Source organism: Aythya fuligula, chromosome 3 (genome assembly GCF_009819795.1).
Source record: "Aythya fuligula isolate bAytFul2 chromosome 3, bAytFul2.pri, whole genome shotgun sequence".
NCBI classification, from domain to species: domain Eukaryota; kingdom Metazoa; phylum Chordata; class Aves; order Anseriformes; family Anatidae; genus Aythya; species Aythya fuligula.
In genome coordinates this window covers 12,593,852-12,620,570 of record NC_045561.1, presented here as the reverse complement: position 1 = coordinate 12,620,570, position 26,719 = coordinate 12,593,852, and the positions used below count along the sequence as shown (strand labels likewise).

General features: G+C 51.4%; 2 protein-coding genes across 2 annotated transcripts in view; one reads left to right on the top strand and one right to left on the bottom strand.

Annotated features, from left to right (window-relative positions):
* Positions 1-14,415, bottom strand: part of ABHD12 (abhydrolase domain containing 12, lysophospholipase) — a 37,165-nt gene extending 22,750 nt beyond the window's left edge. The window contains exon 1 of the mRNA XM_032185885.1: positions 14,165-14,415. Within this exon, the coding sequence (XP_032041776.1) occupies positions 14,165-14,316 (152 nt within the window). The 5' untranslated portion in view covers positions 14,317-14,415. The remainder of the gene's footprint in view (positions 1-14,164) is intronic.
* Positions 14,416-22,229: 7,814 nt separating this feature from the next.
* PPP2R5D (protein phosphatase 2 regulatory subunit B'delta) overlaps positions 22,230-26,719 on the top strand; it is a 28,982-nt gene continuing 24,492 nt past the window's right edge. Inside the window, exons 1-2 of the mRNA XM_032184241.1 lie at positions 22,230-22,314; positions 22,662-22,742. Of these exons, the coding sequence (XP_032040132.1) occupies positions 22,288-22,314; positions 22,662-22,742 (108 nt within the window). The 5' untranslated portion in view covers positions 22,230-22,287. The remainder of the gene's footprint in view (positions 22,315-22,661; positions 22,743-26,719) is intronic.

Below are 26,719 nucleotides of genomic sequence, written 5' to 3'. Positions count from 1 at the left end.
GTCAGAAAACTCAGGCGAGTCGGAGAATAAGAAGCTGCAAACTGGAGACATTGAAGAATATCATGAACAGACTTTCAGGAACAATGAAGGTAACATCTTAAAATAAAACAAACAGGGAAAAAAAAATCATTCACTGAAGGCCTCTGGAATGTCAGTGGACCTTCAGGCCCTAACATCCTTCGAGAAACTCCCCTCCGAGAAAACTCCAGGGTCTGGTGAGCAGCAATTGCTAAACCTCACTTTTGAGGCGTGCTCTGCATCCAAATCCAGATTAAAATCACCTCCCCTGGAGAGAACCTGAATCACTTCTCTATCGGAAGCACGCGAGGTGAGTTTCCGTCAGGATCTCCGTATCAGCCACACTACCGGGGTGAAAGGACAGCCCCAGGGTGAAATGGGGCACTGACACCAGGAGAGCTTCAGTCCAGCAAGAACGGGACAAAATTTATCAGAAATACACGTGCACTGGGCCTGCAGTCCCAAAAGGCCATAGGGACAATGTCCTGGTTTCAGTTAGCACAGAATTAATTTTCTTCCTAGTAGCTGGTGGAATGCTGTGTTTTGGCTTAGAATGAGAAGAGTGCTGATAACACCCCGATGCTTTAATTGTTGCAGAGCAGTGCTTATACTAAGCCAAGGACATCTCAGCCTTTGCTCTGTCCTGCCGACGGGCAGGCTGGGGGGTGCAGTAAGAGCTGGGAGGGGACAGACCCAGGACAGGTGACCCAAACTAGCCAAAGGGGTATTCCATACCATCTGACGTCATGCTAAACAATATATAGGGGTGGCTAGCCGGGGGGAGGGGGCCGGACTGCTCGGGGTTAGGCTGGGCATCGGTCAGCGGGTGGTGAGCAATTGCATTGTGCATCACTTGTTTGTACATACTATTATTACTTTCGTATTATCACCATTGTATCATCATTATTATTATTGTTATTATTATTTTTGTTATTTTTTTTTTTTCCTGTCTTATTAAACTGTCTTTATCTCAACTCACGGGCTTCACTTTCCATTTCTCTCCCCCGTCCCAGAGAGGGAGGGGGGAGGGTGAGCGAACGGCTGCGTGGTGTTTAGCTGCCGGTCGGGTTAAACCACGACAGACAAGGATACACATAGCTTACATGCCCTTTGTCACCTAGGGGAGACAATGGTAAAGCAAAGCACTCGTAGATGTTGAGGAGATCCATCTGCATCTGTTCCAGTGAGTGCTGTTTCTCCTGTGTGCTCTGGTGTCCCTCAAACCATTGGAAAGAATAAACAGCATGAATATTGGCATAAAAGTGCATGTTCCTCCACTTCTCTAACAGACGGGTGGGCGGTATTGCACAGGGCTCCTCTTCTTGCAGGGCCTCCTTCAGGAGGCGAGGAGCACCAGGTCACTCTTCTCCCTCCGTGCAGGCCACCCGATCCGCCCGAGCTGATTAGCCTTTTGTTGTATTTCACTTGTTCCCTGCCAACTAAACGAAAGCGAGCCTACCAGCCCTCCAACCACGTGAAAGCACATCCAGAGAGAGCCTCCCAGCTCCCGATCAGCTCACAGCCAGGCCGGGGGCTCATCTCCACTCCAAAACACTACATAAACCAGCAGCGATGTGCAGCAGAGCAGTTTTGCACTGCAAGAATAATTTGGGTCGTTTTCTCCCCCCGTTTTGCTGCAAAACCCGCTTTATGTGCAGGCAAATGCAAACTGAGAAGATGCTAATGTCAAAGGGTTTGTCCCCTCCTGGCTTCTGCGTGCTAGAATGAAGTCACATAGGGAAACGGGCCCCCACGTGACTCTTTTATTTCAGGCCCGGCTATACAAAACTCTCCTTAATGCAGTCTTCGGCCAAGCCTTAGTTCTGCTTCACTGGAGGCACTGTATCGAGAGCAGGAGGCTGAGTTATAGAAAACCCACCCAGTCCTGGAAACAGATCTGCCCTTGAGTTCATGACAGCCAGCGGGAACACAGAAGTCTCAGCTGCTCTGCTGTTACGAGTCACAGCAATCTCCCCCCTTGGCATGAGGATCCTTTGCAAGCAGCATCAGCGCCCTGCAAAACAACTCCGAAATAAAAAGCAAAGGCCCCCAAACTCATCTTGCTGTACCAGAGATGAAGCAATCATCTAAAAAAAAAAAAAAGAACAACTATAAACAAAAACATCCTGGAAACAAGACAAATTTAAAGGAGTATTCATGTTTTTTTCCAAGTGTGCTTCATAAAATAAAGCAATACAAAAATCATGGACATAAAGTGTCTTGGTATCTGCAGCTTCAAGCAATTCCTAAAAATCTTTGCTCAAGGTGTGGAAAACAGGAAGAAATCTGAAGCTACCACGTGCCTTTGCCACTTCTTAACTTCTTAGCTTTCTTATAATCTCGCACTTCAGCTCTCTGCAGAAACACTCCGACCTCTCAGAAAGAAGCCAGCTGCACGGCCTCACCACTTCAGCACACCTCTCTCCAGACACGAGGAGTCTGGAAGACTGCGACCTCCTGAAAACAGACCAAAGGCACTCCACGGCAAGGAGCTGTGCCGAGCACATTTTTTACAAGGGGAAAGCACTCGAGGATTTGTCAAGCACTCCAACGCCACTCCACTCCCGTTCATTGTTTAACCACAGGCTCCCTTCCAGAGCAAGGCTACTGATACAGAGCAAAAAAACCATCTTTGTACAATCCACTGGCTAACTCTGCGGTGTTTTCAACCAGAGAATAAATTGCTCCTGACACGTGCCACGCCTGCCAAGGACAGGACGGGATTTACCGACTGTCACCAACGTCGCAGAAGGCAACTTGAGATTTCAGCTATTCAGATGAGCTCGGGAAGCTGGGTACCTATTTGTTCTGACAGCCTCCATAATTCAGGAATGAAACCGCCTGTAAATAAAACCAATCCAGCCCTTCACCCAACAGCCTTCCTAGGGAAAGCTGAGCGTGCCTGGGTGTGTTAGAAGCTGAATAAAGCTTTACCTGGTAGGCAGAGAGAGCAAAAAGTGAACCTCTGGATCTGGCTGAGCTGCTACGTGCTTCTGTTTGCACCTAGGAGAAAGTGTAAGACAGGGGCAAACAAAACGCCTTCTAAATATTGACCTTAGGAAGCTCCAAGGCTCAGCCCAGGCCCAGCCACCTGCACGGGGCACCATGAACTCTGCCCTGCTGTTCCTCTTTTAATTAGGGACAGAGCAAGGAGAGTAATGGGCTTAATAAGGCAGCCGAAAGCCATCTCATTTAAACCCTAAAGGTTTTCACTGAAAGACAGAAGAGAAAGGCAAGCCCTGCTTTCTGAGAGTGGTTTCAGATATGCAAGCTCCACCTCTAGCGTCTCAGGAAAGCCGGCAGGGATTTGTTGAACACCCATCACCAGCAGCCATGGAAGGTGAGGGCGTCCCAGCAGGCTCTGTGCTGTTTTTATCCCACTTCCCACAGCAAACTCCCTACTCCCAAGCTCTTCCTAAAGGCTTTCTTACCCCTTTTAGCCCCAGAGCAAGCTGCTCCACGCAGGACATCTCCTTTGGGCTGGGCTGAGGGCTTCAGGCAGCGTTGCCCCGACTATCTGAGCACAGGTGAGGTTTGAAACTTGAGCCTCATGAATTCCCCTGGCCCACCACCTCATTGCCTAGCTCCCCACTGCTTCTGCACCTCCTTCTGACCACGAGCAAGCGAGAAGATGCCAACTTAAAGCGACCAACCCCAGGAAGGACCTCATCTTGCCAGCATGAACTCAACAGCTGGCTCTAAAGGAGAGCACTGCAACGAATGCTCTCTCAGCAGTGATTTATTTGAAGTGCACACTGACCCGCTCAACAACAGCCACGCTGCTCCTCAATACTTTGCTGGAAGGGCATTAGGCATTCATGTTAATTGTGCGTGACAGCCTTCACCTGAGAGCCCTGTTTTAAGAGGAAAGGAGCAGAAGCTTCTGTTATTTTAAGTGCGCAGCAAACAATGAGTAATTATACCCTGGGCAATTGAACAATCGACTGTTGGGACAGAAAAGCTGGCCTGGGGACTGGGGTTTTCAGCTTGTTGACTTGCTCTCAACGCATCTTGTGCAACAGCAGCTTTGTTTGCACCACAGCCCTCCCAGGAGAAACCTTTTGGTTAAATTCCCCCTGCAGGCTTCCTCCGGAGCTCCCCAGCTGTGCTGCTGACACTTATCAAAGCCAAAGTCACCCACGTGAGATTTTAGCCGAGCCTGGCACTGGGACACTGCTGTGGTGCAAGCACGTTCCCCCCGCAGTGTTTGCTGAATTCTGAAGTTCTCCGCTCATTTCACAGCCGACAGCTGGTTTATGTTAAAGGCACAACCCTCGGCGGGTCTGAAAATGGAAGGGGGAAAAAAAAGATAAATGAGAGAAGGCTTCAACAGCTCTGGAAGTGCCATGTAGGAGCCTGAGAGCAGCCGAGGGGGGTTCTCACTGAAGCGGCGCAGCTCATTTCCCTCTCACCCTGCCCTATATTGGGGTGCAAAAGCGAAGGGCAGAGTAAAACCAGCTGAGATCTGCAGAACTCCAGCCCAGGCCCTAACTGCAGTTGAACAGGGAGCCATTTGCCTGTCAGCTGAGGGCCAGAACCGAAAAAGCCAGTTCCCCTGCTCCCACGTAAAGCTGCTCGCATCCTGTGCGACTGCCAGAGCGCCGTGTGCGCGGCAGCAACAGGAACCCACGGGTTCAGACGCAGTTCCTATGGACACACGTGTAGGAACAGGCCCACCTTGCCACGCTGCACAGCCTTGTGAACGTGAAATCTTTTCCCACAGCGGTTTTTGGGAGACGGCCACCAGCCAGCCAAGCCTGGAAATTACCACTCCTGGCATGCTCGGTGGCTCTGGCTCTCTTTGAAAGCATGTGAGCAGCAGCCTCACTTGCCTACAGCTTCCTTCTCAGTGCACAAAGATGGTCACCTCACGTTTGTCCATCCAAGGCAGCTCTGCCTTTGCTGGCAGAGATCAGAAACCAGTTTTCCTTGGAAACCTGAAGGAAAAAGAAAAATGCTTTTGTTTTAGCAGCGATACGGCCAGCTTTTAGATGCGGAACACATCACCAGTGAAGCATTTTGATGACAATGAGCCAACAGTTCCCTGTTCGAGGCACACAAGCAAACGGGAACATTAAACAATGCCAAAACATGACATATGCTGGCCGTCAGCTGATCGCTGTCACATTCAGCTGGCAGCCACAGCGCCCTCTGAAATTGGGACCTGTTTAAAAAGTGAAGTGATGGCCGTGATGAAAGAAGAGCCACAGAGCTGCTGCCAGCCGCCAACACACCTTGAGCAGCAGGTTAGTTTGCATGCAGCCAGGGAGATGAAGCCATTCCTGCTTTCATCTGCGCTTTGTTCGAGGATTCCAGCTGTGGTATCGGCTTGTGGAGGGAAAAACTCTGCAAGGACGAGGCTTGGAAACTGAAGCTGGCAACGAGAACCACAGCCTGCACTAATTCTACGCAGATCTGAAGAGCCAAAGCCAGGAAGCACACACAAGGAAGGTGAAAGGCAGGTGTTGGCGTATTTCTACTTAAAACAAGTGGAAACTGAACGTTTTGCAGCACTAGAACTCCATCCATCACAAAGCTTAAAGTGTGGGTGCCCCCTGCTCTGGTAGGAAAAGAATGGTTTACGACAGGGACAGCACACAGCTATCGGAACCTGAACGAAAAGCTTATTCACTGCGTTTCTGCTGGGTTTGCAAAGGTCAGAGCAGGGTATTTCCAATGACCACAGCCAATTTGCAGATTTTATAGCCAGCAGCACAAAACTGACCTTGTCAGCTTCGCTCCTGCTTCCTAAATCTGCTCTGAAACCAACCACAGAGTGAGAGGACCGCTGTGGGGGAGAAAACAGAGCCGGGCTTCCCTTCGTGAGGATGCCAAGGCAGTCTGGAAATGCACTCCAGCACCCTGAACACCTTGCACACTCTTTCCTCCCCAAGCAAGGATGCTGTGAGCTGGGAGCCCTGCCTGAAGCTCCCGTTACATCACCCTCATCTGCAGAAGCTTCACTGTCTTGGAGCAGTCACCCAGGGGAAGCTTTACCCCAAGGGAAAGGCAAAACAGCCTCCAGACGGGGTAAATACATTTGCTGTTCTCTGCTCTCAGCTTGCTTACACCCCACTTAAAAGAAGTTTTCTTCCAAGCAGGTTTTTTCCCCCATTAGGCCCCACGAAGTCCTTTATCCTGCCCACTGTCAGCAGTGAGAGATGAGGCTCCACACGGCCTCGTTTCGAGTATCATCCCAGAGCAATCTCTTCTGCAAGAAGAATTAAGCTGTACTTCCAGCTGCTGTAAACTTGATTTTAATGCTACCATCCAGATGCCACAGGAAGGGATATCTCAGCTGCTGCCTTTCTTACGTGCCGTGGGGGCCAGACGAGCAGCACACGACGAGCGACAGGCAAAGCCCACATTTTGGCCAGCCAACCTGCAAAGGAACTCCAGTTCTCGCTATTCACACACTGCTCCTAGTAAAAAATAAATAAATACATTTAAAAATGAGGTGGAGGTACCCAAAGAACACAGTCACCTCTTACCAGTCGTGACAAGAGAGAACATCTCCGGGCTTGCACGAGGCTAAAAGAGCACTAGCTGCCCTGCTACCCGTGCCCAAAGCCACTCAGCACACATCCAGCTGTGGCAGCGACTCACCACAAATAGTCACATCGGCCACTCCGTCGCTGGAAGCTTATTTTAATAACAGAAAACCAAAACAAACTCCCCAGACACTGAACTCCTTACGCCACGCAACCCCGCGTGCCCTCCGTTGGGAGGCTTTGTTTAAGCTATTTGCTAGATTGGGAAGAAAACTTTGATGTTTGTTTCCCCCCCCCCCCCCCCACGCTTTTCTTTTGATTTCTAAAATTCTCCTTCTGCAATTCGATAATTGCTTTGAGCAAGGAGAGGGCAGCTGTGGGACATCTCAAATATTTTCTAGTGTTTATTTGTGAAAGTTAAATTTCTGGCCCAACCATCTTTTTTTTTTTTTTTTATTGCTTCAGCACTCAGTAAGAGTTACAACATTGAAATAAATCTGGGTTAAACAAACAGTTTGATTCGGAAAGCAAACACAGACATCCTTCCTGTTCGCTCCGTTCAATAATCATAGTTTAAATGAGCACGGCACTTAACGCCGGCTAAAAATAGGCAGCTCTGCTCCCAGCTTTAATTGCCTTCATTAAAGCAGCAGACTTCTGAAGCAGAGTGTGTGACCAGCACTGCTGGGAAAAGCGAGGAGGGCTGCAGCCTCCAGGGCTGGTGCCCACGGGAGAGGTGACCACGCAGCGTGCCCCCACGCCGTGCCCGGCACCATCCCATGGCTGCGAGCTCGATGCTCTCTCCCCTGGCTCCCAGTGAACTTTTGGCTATTTCACCAGCTGCCCCAGGCTGCTGCCTTGCCCTGCTTGCTACCTCATCCTCCCGGTTTTGCCGGCAGTAACCAGCTCCTCGCTGGTTACAGACACACAAATCTCACACCCTTCAGCCCGGGGATCAGTCCCCAGCTGCCTCTCTCCCCAAGCTGCTTTCCAGTACAGCGAAGAGCCCTCCGTTAGCCATCCAAGCCCTTTAAATAAAACAAATAAACCACGGTACAAAGTCAAGGGGTTTGGAGAAACAGCTCTACCAGCTGTGCTTCCCTCAGCCGGGCCATGATCTTGACAAACCTGTCGCATTTTACACTTGCCTTCCAAAGGGTGAATCCACTTCCCTCAGCGTATGCATTTAGCTGCTCAATCTTCTTCCCCTGAATCACAAATTAACTCTTACCATTAAAATTGCACGGGCTCCACGTCAGGCTAATGACTTTAAAGTCTCCTCGGTCTCCTGTTACCCTTTTAAAACACCCGAAGTACTCTCTTTTAATCTTCTTGGTACTGATTCAGTCACATTAACATAGCGCTCTCACGTTACAGCCCTAGTGAGCCTTCCTTGCTTGCACTCCCTCACCCTGGGTGTCAGAAGCCATCCACCAACACAACACCAACACCGTGACGTTCACAGCACAGCTTCTCAGTCTCCAAAACCCTGGATCCGTAGGGTAGAAGCCCAATAATTAATTTCACATCCTGATACAGTTGCCAAAATAACACGACCCACCCTTCAGGCCTGCAAGGACAAGGGAAATCAGCTGCAGCCTCCTACAGGAACATCACAGCAGCACGGTGCCTTTAGAAGGATCCTGGACTCAGCAGGCAGGACAGGACCCTCACTAGCAGCAGAAATCTTGCTTGGGCGTAGCAGGCCTCTTGCTTGTGCCACAGCAGCAGATTCTGCAGAGGAAACGATGCCACCATCGTTAATTTTCATTAAAACCCCACAGCGTTGCCTTCAACAAAAAGGAATCCGTATTAGCACATCCTGGAGGAAACCTACAGGCTCGCCGTGATGACCTGGGACTGCATTTGCAGAGAACCAGATTCCTGGCTAGGCAACTCCACGCCATTTATAGCATGAAACGGAGTCATCTTCCGAAATGAGCTGCTCGCAAGTAGGCCATAGATCCTCTGCGTAGGAACGGGCTGGCTGTAGATGTGGGGATATCGGAGGCAAAAAGGACATCCAGAGGGAAAAGAACAGAGTGGATGCCGAGGAGTTGTGCTGGTGTTGAGGCTCAGTTCAGCTTGCACAGCATCACGCCGACTGGCAAGGCAGCCCCTGCTCATAGTCACTGGTATGGCCAGGGGAACCCAGAGCAGCCCATTGAGAAGAAAGGACAGAAAATTTTGGGATGACACTGAAATCCTGATCTCCACAAAGACATCTTCACACCGGGGGTGCCTAGAAAGTCCTCGTGGTCCCAGGAGTTACCCAGAACTGCAGGTTTATTGGGAAATTGAGGTATACCGAAACAAGAAGAGCATAAATCTGTGATTTATGCAGCTCCTAAGCAGAAGAGAGACTTAGAAGAATTACAAAGCAGCAGCGCTTAATAACAATGCACTAATTAATAATTCAGGCATAAGCTATCAAAGCAGAACGGAACCCAGGGGCACAAGTGATGTCAGAAGGATGGCATTGCACTGAAACTGAGCTCGAGGAGACCAACACAGAACTTGGATATAACTCGAGAGCAAACGGTCTGCAGAGTCTGAGGCAAGCGTGCTCCAGCAGAGTTCTCTGAGAGAAACGTGGGGAGCTTGAGACAAGTGCTCAGGGTCTGTGGGATGACATCGCACAAAGCAAACGCAGCAGAAAAAGCAGAGACTCACAGGAAGATTAGATACAAGGAAAGAAATGTTAGCTCATACAGGCTGATCTGCAGCTAAGAGTCCCAAGAGATGCATGGAAGAGTTTTGTGCTTTCTGTTTAACACAAGAAGCAAATCGGGTGATGAACACGATGGAAGAAGGCAGGCTTCAACGGCACACACCGCAGCACAGAACTGTCAGGCACACATCAACACGATGGCCTCACAAATCAGTAAGTCAAGAAAAAAATCCCTAGCTGAAGAAAAAAATAATAAAATAACAAAATACACCTACTAATTCTTCCACTTTGCAAGGAATCTTGCTATATCAGCTGCATGAATTACACATCTTCGAGGAAAAGAGGGAGATGAGCACAAGGAAAGAGGAATTTAGGAGGTGCAATCCCCCAAACTGGGTAACCTGCAAGCAGCTCAGAGGCACTCACAGCCACAGGCTGTCCACGTGGCCAGCAATGACGCCTGGCTTTGGACCCAGCCACTGGGTTCTGTCCCCATTCACTGGACAGCCAGCCAGATGTGTGCAGCAATTACACAATCCTGATTTTGACAGATCCTAGCAAAACATTCCTGTGTGTCCTCTGCAAAGTGGAATCATAGCAAAAAAAAAAAATAGATAAATAAACAGAAAACCACGGAGCAAGTTGGTTTTGCACCCGGATGAGGAACTGTGGTTCGACCTGTACTCACTGTGGAAAAGAGCACAGCAAGGAACTGGGAACCAGTTTACAGCTCCTTTGTGAACTTTGCCCAAGAGCAACTGAGAGCAGAGGCTACCCAGCAGGAAGGTGGAATTGGTGAAAAGGTTACGTGACTGCTGAAACTTCCCCATACAAGCAGCACCTCTTCTCCTTGAAGAACGCTAGGAGGTTCGACCTTAAGACAGCAACTGAAGGGAAAAAATGGCACAAAACTTAACGGGAAAAAGATTCTTAAGGAATGTACACAAAAAGTACTGTAAGATGTCTGCCTTTCCAGAGAAAGGCTGAGAAAACCGTGCCCAAGGCAAGCACGGGTGACTGCAGCCACACTGAAATTACACCAAATTGTCCTATGTTCAGACAAAAGGGATCTAGCTTGTGGGATCCATGGGTTGGAGGCAGCCAGAGGAAGGCTGCCAGAAATACACCTTGCGGGGACTTGAGCCAGGAATAGGGGCCGCTGAGGGTGAAGACAGCTGAGATAAGTGAAGAGACAGGCTGGAGGACAGCAGGCTTCTCCAGGGATGCAGCAAGACAGAAATATCAAGGCACAGAGCTTACACACATGAGGTTTGCAGCTTATCACTGCTCCACAGCACGGAGAGGGACAGAACCAAGCTTTATCAATAGCAGCAAACGAGCGTAGGAGACTATGGAATGACAATTAAATACTTCAGGTCTATCGTCTGACTATCAGCTGGGACTAACGAGGTACAAATAACAACGAAGGCATGGGAGAGAAGGGTAATATTCATCTGACCGTTTGCCTCCTGGATCAGGGTTCAGCAGAAGTGAGATAGGAGCATTTGCTTTGATACCAGAGCCATTATTAAAAGCCTGCCTGGCTTCCTTTATTCTCCTTGCTCTCGCGTGAAGGTTTGCTATACCTAAGGCTATTCAGATGCATTTCCTCAAACCATCACGGCCACTGAACACAAAAATGGGTTAGAGCAGCAGCCTCACAACCACCCTTCAAACGTGAACCCACTGTGATGGCTATCCCCAAAACACCTGAGTAACAGCTAGCGGGTACTTCAAACCGCCAGCTGGAAAATGCATCCTAGTGCCAATATTACAGGCATGGCTACCCACACAAAACACACATACCGGGGAATCCAGGTACCACACACTGTTTCTTTTCATAGTTTCAGACAAAATGTGTTAAAAAACTAATTGTTCACAGACCGCCCAAGCAGCTACTGCTGTTAGATAATCATTATATTGTATTTTACCACTACGTTTGGACGACTAACAGAAACACCTGCATTTGTTCCTTTCTGTTTGTAAACCACTTAAGAAAAGCCACATTAACTCCAGCACACACTCACCTAAACCACATAAATCTTATTTATCAGATACCCATCTCCATTATATGCGCACACGCTCTTTGTAACAGTAGTTCAAATGCACAGCCACCTCTTCAGAATGGGTTTCAGCTCTCGGATGAATGAGCACAGCGTGAGGATATGTCTGAACCAAAACAGAGGGACAAATACGGTGCTAGCAAAAAATAAAAAATACTGCTGGAAGAGTGAGTAGTGCTTACAGTTGTGGTTACAGTGCTATTTAGCCTCTGCTGAGGCACTGGACACAAACAGAAAGCCCTGCTGGGGAAGTGCACATGCCCGGGTCACCACTGCAAGTACAAACCCCGATGTTGTGAACACCTCAGGCTACTGTGGGGTTGGTTTGCTTTTCTAACCAGTGGCTTGTGTCATTTCCAAGGACAAGATGAAAAGCCACATCCAGAGAGACCTACATAACAGCTGTATGAAACACAGGCAGCCCCAGGTCCCCTGAACACAACCCACAGCCAGCACAAGTGCTGATTTTACCCATCTCCACAACGAGCATGTTGCCAGGAATAGTACTAGTACTAGTCCCTGCAGTACTAGTACTAGTCGCTTCAGAACTAGACCCCAGCTCCCGATACCATGTCACCTCCGCCATCCCAGCAACCCCACCTCAGCCAGTTTTCACCTCTTCCCAGCTTCCGTGAGCTGGGAAGTAAAACCGATGAAGCACGCTGAAAAACAGCAACACGATCAAATATTCATTTTCTATCCAGTGGCATAACGAACGCCGCAATAACAGCACAACTTTGCATGCTAAAACAGGAGGATCCAGGTGATCATACTGCAGTTAGTCATCAGTTATGTAGCCAACAGTCAGGATACCCCCCCAAGGGAGGTCTGTTGTGTATGTACCCTTCTCGTGCTCTTCCTGAAACGCCCACTGCTACCTGCTGCCAACGGTGGGCCAGGGGCTAGGCAGCTCTCTGACATGACTTGGGGTGGTTGTCCTGGACAACCCCGTTATCTCTGGGCATCATACCCTCTTCTGCCTGGACCTCCTGTTCCTGCAGGCTTCATACTTCAGCAGTGTATTTGTTATCCTGCAGAAAACATAACCAGAGGGGATTAGCAGACCCAGACGTCTTGCCTGCAAAACACCATCTGAAGGCTCACAGGAAGAAGCAGTCAAAGGAGGTCCACTGAAAGTCAGTAAGAAGGACAAAATATGGGGAAAGCAGGAAAAAAAAAAAAAAAAAAAAAAAAAAAAAGAAGTATATAAGCAAGTGATTGTTCCACTTTATGCTTTCATTTGGTTGTAAACCAGTTGTTGCAACACTGCACAGCATGGTCGCTGAGATTTTATTTATTTTTTTATTTATTGAAACGCGGAAGAGGGAAAGTGTGCTCCAAACAGATAAGGCTTTCCTACAACATGAAGAGTTTGATAAACGCTGCTGTATGTGGAATACAGGACTAAACAAACAAACAAAAAAGGTTTAAAATGCATACAGGACTTCAAGGATTTCTGAAACAGGCTTCAAAGGCTCAACACAGAGAAAAGTGAGGACAATTTGCCTGCTGACCGTTTTTAAAAGCATGGAAGGAGGAATAAACACAAGAAAACTTTCCACAAACAGAGCGTATTTTCCCTGCTTTTATTTTGGCCTTCCCAATGCTGCATTGCTTGTGGCTGTGCTGTGCCTGGCGACTGCTTCCACCAAGTACCTGCCTGCCAGACCACGCCAACAGCCTGCCTGCGCGCTCAGGACCTGTTTGGAGCCACCGACGCAGCGCTTCTGCTTCAGTACGAAGTACTTGGACGCTATTTGCCATGGTGAAGAAGTGATCGAGCCATCATTTGATCACCACTCGTCCTAGAAGTTATCCACTTCAGCGAACAGAATAAACACGCTGATTTTTTTGAGTTATTACGAAAGCAGAGCACTGACAGAGTCTGATCTATTGCACAGTCATTAAAATGCAGAGATCAACCCAGCGCCATTTCCAATTACCAAAAGCTCGTCGTAACGCGAACAGAGCGCTCCCAAAGGTTTACCTCCAGGGCATTAAAAACAAATAGCTATTACCCATCAGGATTAATAACAACACTTGAAGGGCTCTGTCACTGAACATGACAGAAATCTACGTCATCAGCAGGAAAATGCTAGTTTTAAACATTAAATTTTGTCAATGAGAACAGAAAGACTCTCAGAAAATTTACCAGAGGAGCAGCCACGTGAGCTCATTTTCTAGAAATCTGTCGACTGCGTTTGGATGTTTATAGGCTGCTGTGTTCCTGAAGCACAGCAATTTGGCATCAGCCACCCAAACCACACAGCTACCGCGACCATTAAATATTCTTCACACTTAGGAAAAATGCAACCGAAGGAAAAGCACCGTGCTGGCGCCGAGGTGCCTCAAGGGTTGCGCCTTTTTCCTCCCTGCCCTTCGAAAGCATCAGCGAGTCTTCACATCCCCCTGAAACGATGCACGAAGGCGGCTCCAGCTTGTGAGCATCTTCTCTCCTGACAGATTTTTGTTTGCACCGAGGGGCACAAGCGTTCTCCTAGCACAACAGTGTAAATAACTGCAAAATGTTAAAAATGCTAACGCAGCTAGACTCTTTACTTGTGAAGCCACATAGATAAGCTTCCTCTACCCTCACCTAAACCCCACTCACTGTTTTTTTTTTTTTTAACAAAAAGAGGCAAAGCCCACACACCTCCCTCCCTGACAGGACTCAGCGCCCATGGGACCACACCGGGCCGTGCGCAGGTACCAACCCCAGCCCCTCCCGGCCCTCAGCAGCCAGCTCTCTAATTAATCCCCAAATTAACAACACCCCGAGACCCCCAGCCACCACACACCCCCTGAGGGCTCCCCTCAGGGTTGGCTCCATCCCGGGGCATCGCGGCAGGGCAGCGCCCGGTCAGGGCTCATCGCGGGGAGGCTCGGCGCTCCGTGCCGGTGCTGCTCGCCCCGGTGCTCACCTGCCGAGCGGTCGCTTCATGCCCGTGTTGGTGGCGGCGGTGGCGGCGGGCAGGCGGAGGCTGTGCCTCAGGCTGCAGCCTTTGTCGAGCGGCGCGGGCGCGGCAGCGGCGCGCTCATGCTCCACCGTGACCGACTCGTTGCGTTTCCTCATGCCGGGGAGGAGGCGGAGGGGGGGGGTGGTAATGGTGGTCCGGGATGGCGGTAGACGGCAGCTACGGCTCTCCCCGAGCAGCAGCAGCAGCAGCCGCCGCCGCCGCTCACCCAGCGCCGTGCTCGCCCCAGCTCCGCCCCCGTTAATCTCCGCCTCCGGAGCCGGGCCGGGGACAAAGGCGCCGCTCGCCCGCACCGCGGCTGGCCGCCGCCCCCCCTCCGCGCCGCCATCTTTACTGCGGGCACTGCGCGCCCGCCGCCATTTTGTTGGTGGCCTGAGGCGAGGCCACGGGCGGGCTCGGTGCCAGGCGGCGGCTTAGCCAAGTGTCCTCTGAAGCATAAATCAGCCGTAGCAAAGTTTAGGATGCAGTTGCCCCCCTCATATGTTCCCTCTAACCCTTTGGGAAGCTTACAGTAGCATACGAGAAAACATCTTTATGTGTTGATCTCTTCACAGGCACGCGCAGGCGAGGCTGTGTTTCCACAGAGCTCCCCTACCCACATGGCAATTTCCTGCTACGATGATTAGTGGCAAAAAAAAGGAACAAATAAAACATCCCTTCTGGTACCAGTGACTAAAATATCCATATTCTAGCAATGCGCTGCAGAAAACAGCCGTGCTTACATACCCCGTTTCGTATTGCTGCTGCTGTGTACTGAATGCCGAGCTGGTCCATCGAAGCACCTTGTGTGTTCTCGTAAAGGAAACAAAGTGGAAAACAGGCTTCTTCAGATCTCAGCTATCATACATTCATTTCTTCTGTATTGCTGCAAACTGATCACGTACCTGGAACATACCTGGAGATTCCAGGAAAATACAGCATTACAAATTAATCCGAGGAGCAAAATCACAACCAAAAAGGAGTGTTATAAATGAAGTCTCAACTCAATCTGAATTCAGTAATATTTATACTTATAAAAGGTATAAAAGGTATAAAAGGCAAGTAAACAACGCTTTGTGTGCAGGGAGTCTACGCTCCACCAACATGCACACACGAACATCAAACATTCTAAATATACAGACCATTGCTTTACATACTAAACCCAAGTATGCCTATACATACGTACCATCAGGAAAGGTAACAAACAATCCTTTAAGTTCCATGACTTAACAGTCTCCATTTTCCATTCCTTTTGAACAACATGTCTTGCTTTAAGTTGTCAAGCAACTCGGTCTTCGGGCCTTATGTATCCCGTTCTTCCTGGATCGAAGAAAAGCATATCCATCTCCTTTTCAAGGCCAGTAGGCCTGGGTCCAAAGGCACGTCCAGGTCAACAGGGGGCAGAACAGCAAAAGCCTTCGATGGCTGTAGCAGCAGAGGGGCCCATGGCGTAGCAGTCGGGTCAGTAAAGGAGCCCGCAGCTCCCTCACTGTCTGGCAAACCACACGTGTCTGACTGTGGCCCCACAGGGCTCTTCAAGGCCTCAGAGACTGCTCGCCAGGTGCTGAGCGATCCCACTGCAACCTCACAGAATCACAGAACTGTTGGGGTTGGAAGTGACCTTGAAAGATCATCAGGTCCAACCCCCCTGCTGAAGCAGGTTCCTCAGAGCAGGCTGCCCAAGTAGGCGTACAGATGGGCCTTGAATATCTCCAGGGAAGGAGACTCCACAACCTCCCTAGGCAGCCTGTTCCAGTGCTCTGTCACCCTCACTGTGAAGAAGTTCTTTCACATGTCAGTGTGGAACTTCCTGTGCTCTAACTTGCAGCCATTGCCCCTTGTCCTATCCCCACAAACCAATGAGAATAGGTTGGCTACATCCTTCTGTCCCTCACCCCTCAGATATTTATACACACTGAGGAGATCCCCTCTCAGTCTTCTCTTCTCCAGGCTGAACAGACCCAGGTCTCTCAGCCTTTCATCTTTGTGGCCCTCCGCTGGACTCTTTCCAGAAGATCCCTGTCTTTCTTGTACCGGGGAGCCCAGAACTGGACACAGTACTCCGGGTGAGGCCTGACCAGGTCAGAGTAGAGTGGGAGGATCACCTCCCTTGACCTGCTGGCCACGCTCCTTTTAATGCATGCCAGGATCCCATTAGCCCTCTTGGCCACAAGGGCACGGTGCTGGCTCATGGTCAACCTGTCATCCACCAGGACCCCCAGGTCCTTCTCCTCAGAGCTCCTCTCTAGCAGGTCGTCCCCCAGCCTGTACTGATACTTTGGGTTGTTCCTTCCCAGGTGCAGGACTCTACACTTGCTCTTATAAATCTCATTTGGTTTCTTCCTGCCCATCTCTCCAGCCGGTCCAGGTCTCGCTGAATGGCAGCACAGCCTTCTGACATGTCAACTCCTCCCAGCTTTGTGTCATCGGCGTACTTGCTGAGGACAGACACTATTCCCTCATCAAGGCCGATGAAGATGTTTAACAAGACTGGACCCAGCACCGACCCCTGGGGAACATCACTAGTCACAGGCCTCCAGCCAGACTCTGCTTCTCCGATCACCACCCTCTGAGCTCGGCCAGTCAGCCAGTTCTCAACCCACCTTGCTGTCCACTCATCTATCCCACACTTTCTCGGCTTTGCTAGTAGGATGTCATGGGAGACAGTATTGAAAGCCTTGCTAAAGTCAAAACCTCGTCACTTTTAGTTGCAGGGTCCCACACCTTGACATCAATTTGGTCCCATGTTTCAAGATCATAAACTGTCCGATTGTTAATAAGGAGAATGTTATACATGGAGTGGTAATTCCAGGACAGTCTTTGTTCCTAAGGACGTATGATTCCCCATAATGCGCAGCTGCTTACCAGCGAGGGGCAGTTGTGTGCGCAGCTCCGTTTCTCTCAGCTTGAGCTTCTTCCCAGCTCCAGTGCGCCCATTTCCAGCGACTTTCTGTACGAGCTTCTCTGAGCAGTTTGCTGAGTTTGGCCGAACCTATCTTCATGAGGCAATCAATGTGCCTGTTCCCGTCCTGGTCTCCATTCTGCTTGCTTGCTCCTCCTCATTCCTTCTTTCTGCCTCCCCATTGACGACATAACTTCATCACATCGTGTTGCCTTTTTTTTTTATCTTGAGGGCAGGCTCCCCTCTTATACCTTTCTTCCTACAGCAGTTCTTTTCCAAACAACTTTTCATTGGTCAAACAACTTTGCATATAACAACAGCAAACACCCAGAAACTTCCATGCCTTAATGGCTGGAGAACAAGAAACCCCAGACTGCATGGAGTCTCCTGAATCACCCTTCTTTGTTCCCTCTAAACTCTTTTATATTCCTGATGGCCTCATTGTTAAGAGTCTAATGTTATCTCAACCACGGGGCTTTCCAGTCCCCATGGCCACACTCCCACATCTCCCCCTTCTTTATTAATATCAACCCTTTTCTCGACACGAATTACCACTCCATATATAACAGCATAATTCCTAAAACTTTCAAGCAGGCTTTTGAACACACTAGTGATTCTTGCACATGCTTTGAACAGCAAAGGAGAGTGTCTTTTTTTTTTTTTTTTTTTTTTTTTTTTCCTTCAGCTTTTACTTTATTCCCTGCATCTCGTTGGGAAGGCTCGCAGCTGCAGTTGGGGATTGTTAGCCATGTGTTTGGACATGTGGTGACAGCAAGTCACAAGTGGCAATCATTTCTCGAGCCAGTGCTTCTAAAACTGTACTGGGCTCCTTGGGAGTGACAGGGCAGTCCTGTGAAGACAGAGCTGCAAGCTTCCTGACAGGCTTTGGTATGAGGAGGATGGTCTCAGGTGTCATAAATCCGCTGAAATGACTGAGAAAATTTATTACCAGGAAGGTCATGTAAGGAAGATTACTTGAAAGTCTATATTTATGGCATGGGTCCTAATAGCGACTGGCATTCGCTCTGTGCTAGAGAGAAGGCAAGCAAATATTTTCTTGTAGTGACCTTAAGCCATTCTCAGCATTTCTGAAGGCTTCCTTAACTAGGTACAAGTATAAACAGGCATTTGTTTGGTCTGTCCCATCATATCAGATTGTTAAGATTTAGAAATCACCACGTCATCTTTTTTTCATTTTTTTTTTTTAAGTGTAATGTCTGCTGTACTGCTAGTACATAATTTATAGAATATGAGAGAGGTTCTCCCATTTGGGATCAGTACTTATCCCTCCTACCTATTGTATGAAGAGATGAATGTGGCATCATAAATTTGCCCACTCACAGAAATCAATGCGCAGCATCCATTCTTAATCCCAAACTGTGGACTCGATGGGAGTGGTCAATGCAAGGGTCACCTACAAACCATGCTTCTGCTGCTGTTACAGGCAAGCTAAGGTGAGATTTTACTGTCTGCGGTCACCAAATACTTCATCTGAACAATGCAAAACAGCCTGGGGAATGTGCTGCCACAGGATTTCTCAGCAGCCAGTAACTCTGCGTGGTTCTGCAAAGAGAATATGTGCAGGAAGAACAGGAAAATCCAGTCAGAGAAAAAGTTGAGAAAGAATTTGGTATTTCTTAGCTCAGGGTACAACTGAAGATTATTGTAGAGCTCTAGTAGAAAGTATCCCTGTGGGCAAGGACACCTTCCATAAGGTTTCTGTGTGTCTGGAATGAGCTGAAAGAGGTGTGGATACAGGCCATAGGGCAAGGACACAGCCTGCTGGACTGCAGCTGTGCCAGTCTCCTTCCTACGCTGTGTTCTCCACAGGCAGCTGCACCTGAAGATGGAAAGCAAAGGACAGCGACTGAGCACAGATCGTAAGTAACATTAGAAGGGATGATAGATGTGTTTGGCTGTGGATGAGGGTCTTAAAAGTCTCCACAAAAGACAAAACACAGAGAAGGAGACACTGAAGGAACAAATAAACAAACAAAAAAAAAGCCAGGAGAAAATTCTGGTGCGAAGACTACTGGGGGATACGTCTCTGGAAAGCACAAGGCTATTCAAAGCAGCAGAGCAAACAGAAAAGGCAAGGACAAAGCCACTTCTGAGGATGAGGTGCTTGAAAGGGGGCAAAAGCCAACAAGAAGAGACTCGAAGCAGAGCACAAGGAGACTACACCGCTGAGAAAGGCAGCAGTACCTCTGAAAATCCATAGAGACCTGCTAGGAGGACAGACACCCACAGCTTTCTGTTCCTCAAGCTGCTCCTCTCTGGGAGGACAAGCAGGGAAACCTGATGCTACAAGCAAATTACGCTCTTTTCTTAAGCATCAAGACAGAAATGTTTTATCTTAAATTGTTTGCACAAGTTTGTGCTTGATGGGCAGCGTGAGGGCTTTGCAGCACCACAGCTGGCTCCCACTGCAAGTGCCTGGAAGCAGCCCCACACATCCTACCTCCATCAGTGGAGCATTAGCAGCACTTCAGGAATTGCTGTGCTGCCAGCAGGCATCAGGGGATTCTGTCCAGGCGCATGCAAAGCTCATCTGACCTCTGGAAACATTTTTCCCCAGGTATGGCTGAGCAAATACTATCTATACAGTTCAATGTCACCTCTGCTTACAGCCTCGCTGCCAGACTTGTAAGCGTGACTTTGCTGGGCGTTACGTCTTTGTCGTAACGGGGAAGGCATTGCTGTATATAATAGACTCAAGGAAATTTTCCCCACGTGCCTCGCTAGATTTGTTTAACTGATGAGCTTGAAAAGATTGACCCCGTGTTTAGTTTTTTTCAACAGAGAATATTGATGGGAATCTTCTACCCAGATGTGTTCTTTGTTCCAGACGCAGAAGGTGTTCAGGCTACTCTGGTAAAGCCATAGGCTGGTCCTAGGTGACATTTAGCTCCTTCCTCTGCAGTGCAGCATGCATTTCCAAGGGCACGGGACAGTTCTGCAGAATCCAGATGACAGAGGAAAACACAAAGGCATCTCAGTCCAGCTCTCGCAGGCAGTCTGCTGGCCAGGTGACAGAACTACAGCCTGGAACAGCCAAGCTCGATATTGTCAGCTGGCTTCCTAGCAAAGCACAGAAGAACTCAGCGTTTCCTTTGTCCCACTCCAAGCTAAGCCTGGGAAGTTGTAAGTTAAGAAGGAAAAAATCATTTCATTAAGAAATGATTCCACCTGGGAATCATTTCTTTTTACCAGAAGTGTTGGCACTGTGAAGTCCGCGGTTCTGAGAAATTCAGTGCCACCAAGTGGGACCCTTGAAGCAGACACCTGTCTGTCACCTATGTGCTTAAGGACATAGAGTAGGGCCAAGGACGCAGTACGGGTTTCCCAGTAACAAGCCCACAGTACGCACACGGAGCAGGCTGCAGACACAACGTTCACCTGCTTGAAGCCAGAGTTATCCATACCACAGGCTTGGCTAAAGCGAACTGGAGCTTTTTTACCTCTTGCGCCAGCCAACAGTCAGCAAGCACCTCAACACGCAACTTGGACAAAAATCTCAGCTTTGTTGACCCTACTCTCTTACTACAGCAAAAATCCCAGATTTAGAATTGGTGTAATTGACTGACACTGGAATATGTGGCTGCTCTGTGCGGCAGCCGCCTGTAGATGGCTGTATTCCCACGTGGCGCCGAGGTAGGCTGCAAGGGAACGCTTTGGGGTCAGCAGCCACAAGGAAACTTTCTGACCTTTGCTGGCTTCAGGCCCCTGAGGCTGAAGGGAATGTCTGCAGTAAGGAAGAGAGGGAGGAGAGCATCAGGTTGAGGAACACTGAAAAAAACTGGATGGAGACAAGTCCACAGGACCTGATGGCACACATGTGAGTGCTGAGGGAGTTGGGTGATGCCCTTACAAACCACTCTCGATGCTCTGTGTAAGTTCATGGCGATGGAGAGAAGTTCGTGAGGACTGGAAGAAAGCTCATCTCACTGCACTCTTCAAGGAGGGCAAAAAGGAGCACCCAGGGAACCACCGACTGGTCAGCCTTTCCCTGATCCCTGGGGAGGTGAAGGAGCAAGTAATGCTGGAAAGCGTTTGAGATGCACGGAAGGCAAGAAGATGATCAGGAGCAGGTGTCATGGATTTATGAAGGAGAAATAACGCTGAGGCAACCTGATGGCCTTCTATAGTGAGAGGACTGGGCGAGGGGAGAGCAATGAATGTTGCTTCTCTTGACCTGAGAAGGGCTTTCAACACCCCAGCGTGAGCATCACAGACAAACTGATGAGCAGACAGTGTGATGGTCTGAAAGCTGGCTCAGTGGGCAGGCTCAGAGGGTTGTGCTTAGGTGCACAAAGCCCACCTGGAGCCAGCTGATGGTGGTGTAGCACCTTCTGCTAGACCAGGTAGCCTGAAGTCCCATCCGACCTGACCTTGAACACTTCCAGGGAGGGGGAACTCAGAACTTTTCCGGGCAACCTGTTCCAGTGCCTCACCACCCTCATGGTGAACAATTGCTTCCTAATATCTAATCTAAGTCTACCCTCTTTTAGTTAAAAGCCGTTCCCCCTCGTCCTGTCACTACATTTCGAAGTAGACCTCCTCTCTAGCTTTTTTGTAGGACTTTTTAGATACTGAAGGGACACTATAAGGTCTCTCCAGAACCTTCTTTTCTCCAGGCTGGGCAACCTCAACTCCCTCAGCCCATCTTCCTAGCAGAGATGCCCTCTGGTCATCCTCACAGCCCTCCTGGAGTTCATTGCCCTTCGCAGATCCACCCAGGCTGTCAGAGACCTCCAAGATCACCGAGCCCTCCACTAACCCTCATCCCCAAGCCCTACACCCTCGTGTTGGGGGCTGAGCGCGGTGCTTAGGTGTGATCTTATGAGCCTCGCCCCTGTGGTGCCCAAAACCTGCAGCGAGGAGGCACCCCCTGAGGCGAGGAGGCTGAGGCAGCTCCCCCCATCCCCATCCCCATCCCCATCCCCTCAGCACCACCCCCCCCTCCCTTTCTCCCTCTCCACCAATCACAAAATCCCCCCGCGCTGCGGCGGCGCGGCGGCGGCGTCAGCAGTTGCTAGGCAGGCTCCCGCCGCTGGCCCAATGGGAGCGGGGAGCCGCGGCCGGGCCCGGGCGCAGGCGGCGGCGGCGGCGGCGGCGGCGGGAGCGGAGCGGCAGGGGCCGGGACCGCGGCCGGGGCTGGGGCCGGGGCCGGGGCCGGGCGCTCACCATGCCCTACAAGCTCAAGAAGGAGAAGGTGAGGCCGGGACGGGCCCCCGGGGGCTCCCCCAGAGCCCTCGGCCCTCAGCGGCGGGGCCTTGCCGTTGCCTTCACCCCCTCCCCGCCGCGGCCCTGTTTCCCCTCACGGCGCGGCCGTTGAGGCGGGGGCGCGCGCACGCGGGGCTGCGGCCGGCAGGGGGCGGGGCGGCTGGTGCAGGAGGGCGGCGGGGGCGCGCCTGGGGGGGGGGGGCACCGACATCCACCCCCCCCTCCCTCCTTTATCCACCCTCCATCCCTTTATCCCCACCCTAACCCTCTAGGGGGGTCCTGGGAGGGGGGCACGAGGTGAAAGCCGCCCCCCCCCGTGTCTTGTCGCCCCTCCAGGAGTCTCCGAAGTCAGCCAAAAGCGCCCCGAAGGCCGGAGGCGGCGGAGGGAAGGATGGCGGGGCAGAGAATTCGGAGGAGGTAAGGCTGCCGCCAGGCTTCCAGCCCTGCGCATCCTCGAGGAAGAGCGGTGTCTCACGCCTGGGGGTGTCCTGCGGCCGCCCCGCCGGCTAGCACACCTCCCCGGCGTCTCACAGAGCCGCCGAAGCCTAAAAGTTGAGGTGGAGTTAGTGCCCTGGGAAATGCAGCCCAAAGGGAGTGATGGCAGCTTGAGGAGGGGACGGGGTGAGTCCCGTACCCCGCAGCCCTGCGAGGAGAGAGTTGGCACAACGCTGATGGCGAGCGCTGCGCACGGAGCGTGCAGAGGGAGAGGAGCCGCAGCTCTCAGGGAGGAGGAAGGCTGACAGGCTGGAGCAGCTTCCGTGCTCCTGTCAGAGCGAAGCACAATAAACCCTGTTGTCACCTTGTGTCAGAGTGGGAGAGTAGTGAGGAGCTGCAGCAAAAAGAACTTGTTCTTCTGAGGCATTTTCTGGGGGAGTGAGACTACGAAATAATTGCTAGGACACCTCGAAGAATAGGGGTGAAGTGCTGGAGATGAAATAATTCTCCTTCGGTATTACAGCCTCATCGCTGAACGCAGCATTACTCACGAAAAGGCACGGTCTATTCCCAGCTATGCAGAGCCTCTTTCGCTCTCAATTTGGATGCTGCCAGGCCAGATGTATTAGGATGGCCTCAGCAGGACGTGATAAGATGATAAGCGGGGCTAGAACTAGCAAAAACTCGGGTGAACTGCAGCTTTTCTGAGCAGCACTCAAACAGCGTGGCTGCAGGTTTTGAGACGTGGCTGGGAGGAGCGTTGTACACATGTTCAGGGAAGGATGCCCGTGTGTATGTGGGTATTTTATTTATTTTCATACTGCAGTTTGGCGAACAAGTTGTGCCGCTTCTCTGTCCATAGAAGCCTGCGTGCTCAAGTCTTATCTGGAGCGCGTTGCACTTAGGATCTGGAGGGTTTCAGGGAGGAGAATTAAGGCTAATGAAGACCAGGAGGAAATCTGTAGTTCAGTGGGAACATCGTGGTCGAAATACGGGTACTTTAGAGTCTCTTCCAAAGCACAGACCTGGGTTGCAGACCTGCCACAGCTGCTCCACTTCAAGGTTCAAGCCCTGCTCATGGCCAGCCTGCCGTGTAGGAATCAGCTGAGTTTGTTTCCTTGGAGCAGGTGGCGGTTTCATAGGTCCTTTATCTCTATCCTATCCTCATCCTGGCCTCTGCCTGTTTTATTCTGTGCCCAGAGGTGCAGACAGCCTGCTGGAGAGCCGGCTGCTGACTGGGGGAATAGCTCAAGCTGCGAGCTTCCCTCCGTGACCTGACATGGCACGTAATGTCTGGTTGTGCCTCGGCGCAGGAGAAACTTGGAGGTGTTGTGTCTAACCCTCCCTCCCACAAAACATACCCAGCCACTTCCTCATACCCCAAACAAACTCCAGCCCTTCTTTAAGATGGAAAGCTGGGTCTCCTTTGATCATAGGAACAGAGAGCAGAAAGGAGACACCTCTGCAATGTGCCACTGCCACAGGTCTCGTCTCCATTTCCCTGTTGAGCTTGCAGTGGAGTCGTTCCCTCTCGGTGCTTTCCTGCCTCCAGACTGCCTTGCTGCAGAATGGAAGAGAGCTCTTTGCTTGCTCAGAAGAAATGTATGCCAGTTTGAATGCAATTTTCCTGCTCTTCAGGAGGCACAGAAAGGTATTTCTGACTTTCACGTTGGGGGACTGGAAGGAATTTGGTGCGCGTGCTGGGATTGAGGCTTCTTCCTCCTGTTGGAAGCAGGAGGGGGTTTTTCCTCGTGAAACACCCAGAGCAGTATTGTGTGGTGGGGTTGGTGCCTCTGCTGCCATTGTGGGAGTCTTGTACCCTCTGAATTCTTCCGTGGGGTTGTGGTTGTCTGGGTGCTTTTCTGAAGGTGAAATCTGTGAGTGCCAAAGGGAATTGTCACCTTTCCTTGGCTCTCAGATGGCTGAGGGGCTTGGAGCAGAGCAGTGTTGGGGCGCTCCTCTTCCAGTGGCTGCTTTTCCTCCCTCACGCTGTGCTCCAAGGAGCAGGGAAGGGCTGGCAGCCCTCATTTAGCCCGAAAGCTGGGACTCGTTTTGCAGGCAAGTTGTCCGGCTGGTGGAATGAGCAAAGCTCTGCGAGGAGCAGCTCTGGCTCTGCGGATCCCAGTTGAGGACCTCCTGTGGGGGTCTCTGCGGAGGGGGCCAAAGGGGGCAGGAAACCCCTGCCTTTGGAGGGGCAGTTTTGTCTGGGAGAGACGGGGGCTGTGCAGGAAGATGTGGGAGTGGGAAATAAAAGGTTGGTGTGGTTTGTGGAACATGATGGAGGTATGAACGGAGAGAATTTCTCTGTGGCTGTTTAAGGAGAAAAAAGAAATAATGTCGGAGACCAAGGCGGTGTTGGGTGCGAGGATGAGACAGAGTTACTCCTCCTGGCCAGAGAGACTGGGAGAGGCAGCTGGGTGGGGAGGAGAGTTAATGACCTGGAAGTGGGAGCGGGATTAGCAGCAGCAGGGAAGAAGAGGAGTTGCCGTGCAGCCCCAAGGGCAGCTCGCAGCCTGGCGGATGGGGTGTGCGGCTCCGGGAGAGGGGGGTGCTCCTTCTCACCGAGCCGCCGCCTTACGTCTGCTGCAGCCACCTCCGCGGGGCTCGGTGCTGCAGTACCTGGAGTCGATTATTCAGGGCCAGGCCTTCCGGCGTGCTGCTGTTACCTCGGAGGCAGGGAGCTCGGTTTTTAACAGGGAAGCCGGGTAGCGAGAGACAAAGGGAGCAGGTACTGACTTGAGGGATGGGAAGGGAAGAGTCATCGGAGGAGGAGGAGGAGCCGAGAGCAGATCCGGGCTGAGGAGCTTAGCGAGCGGGGGATGCTCCAGGGACCGGCGAGGCAGAAGGGCTGGCGGAGCGGCGGCGATGCGCCCAGCTGCAGTGGGAGTGCCTGCAGAGGTGAGGTCATGGATGGGCAGGAGAGCGGAGCGGAGCTGCCACTGAAACAGCCCCGAGCCTGAGGTTTGGGGCCCGGGGCTCAGCGGCGTGCACCGACAAGTTCCCCGCGAGGAGGAGGAGGAGGAGAGGCGGTGGGAACCAGCAGGGAGGAAATGCCAAGGAGCTGGGGGAGCTGAAACCCCGGGTGCGACTGGGGCCGGCCCATCCTCTTGGCTCCTCCGCAGAGGGGAAGGTGGGGCTGCTGCACCGCGCTTGGTGCCGCTGGCTTCGGCAGGCGGGCAGCAGGGCTTGCCGTGGGGGTGCCGGGAGCAGGCGGAGCCGTGCCCGTGGCAGGGAGCTGGTGGCCATGCCAGGGGATGGGTTGGCGAGGTCGTGAAGGGGAAAGCCTTCAGTCCTAGCAGCCTGCGGTGATCTCAAGGATGGAGGCTGCGTTAGGGAACTTGAAGCGAGCCTCCTCGCTCCTGATTCATGTGACGAAGGTAGGAGGTACTGAAGGGAGAGGGGACAGCGGGCCTGCCACCTCCTGAAAGCAAGAACTCAGTCCAACGCCAGAAAGCCCAGAGAGGATCAATCCCTCCTAACCCTCCTGAGCACTGCAGCACAGGCGCAGCCTACCCGACCTTCCCCACCAGCAGATTTGCTCTGGCAAACTCGGCTGTGTAATTTCCATGTCGGTGTGTCTGTTTCCTGAGCGCCCAGTGGTTAAATCCGAAGCCGCCTTTCGCTGCTTCTGCTGGCGGCTGTCGAGGACCGCGGGCGCTGGGGGCAAGGAGTCCTGCAGAGCCCCTGGTGAGGGGAGCGTGGCTGTAAGCTGGGAGCGTGTGGTGCGTGTACCGAGCTGGGAACATTTGCCTGGGGCGTTCCTGAGTGGGTGGGGAACGCACAGACATGTCCTGTCAGCCCCACGTCTTCTAGGGCAGCCCAGGTGCCCCGCTTCCCCCGGCGTTACCTGTCGGGCTGCTGACACATCTTTGGTTTCTCTCTGTATCATCTGCCCCCCGCGGTGGCTCGGCATTCACATCCTGCCCTCCTTCCCTGTGGAAGGAGAAGAGCGGCCCAGA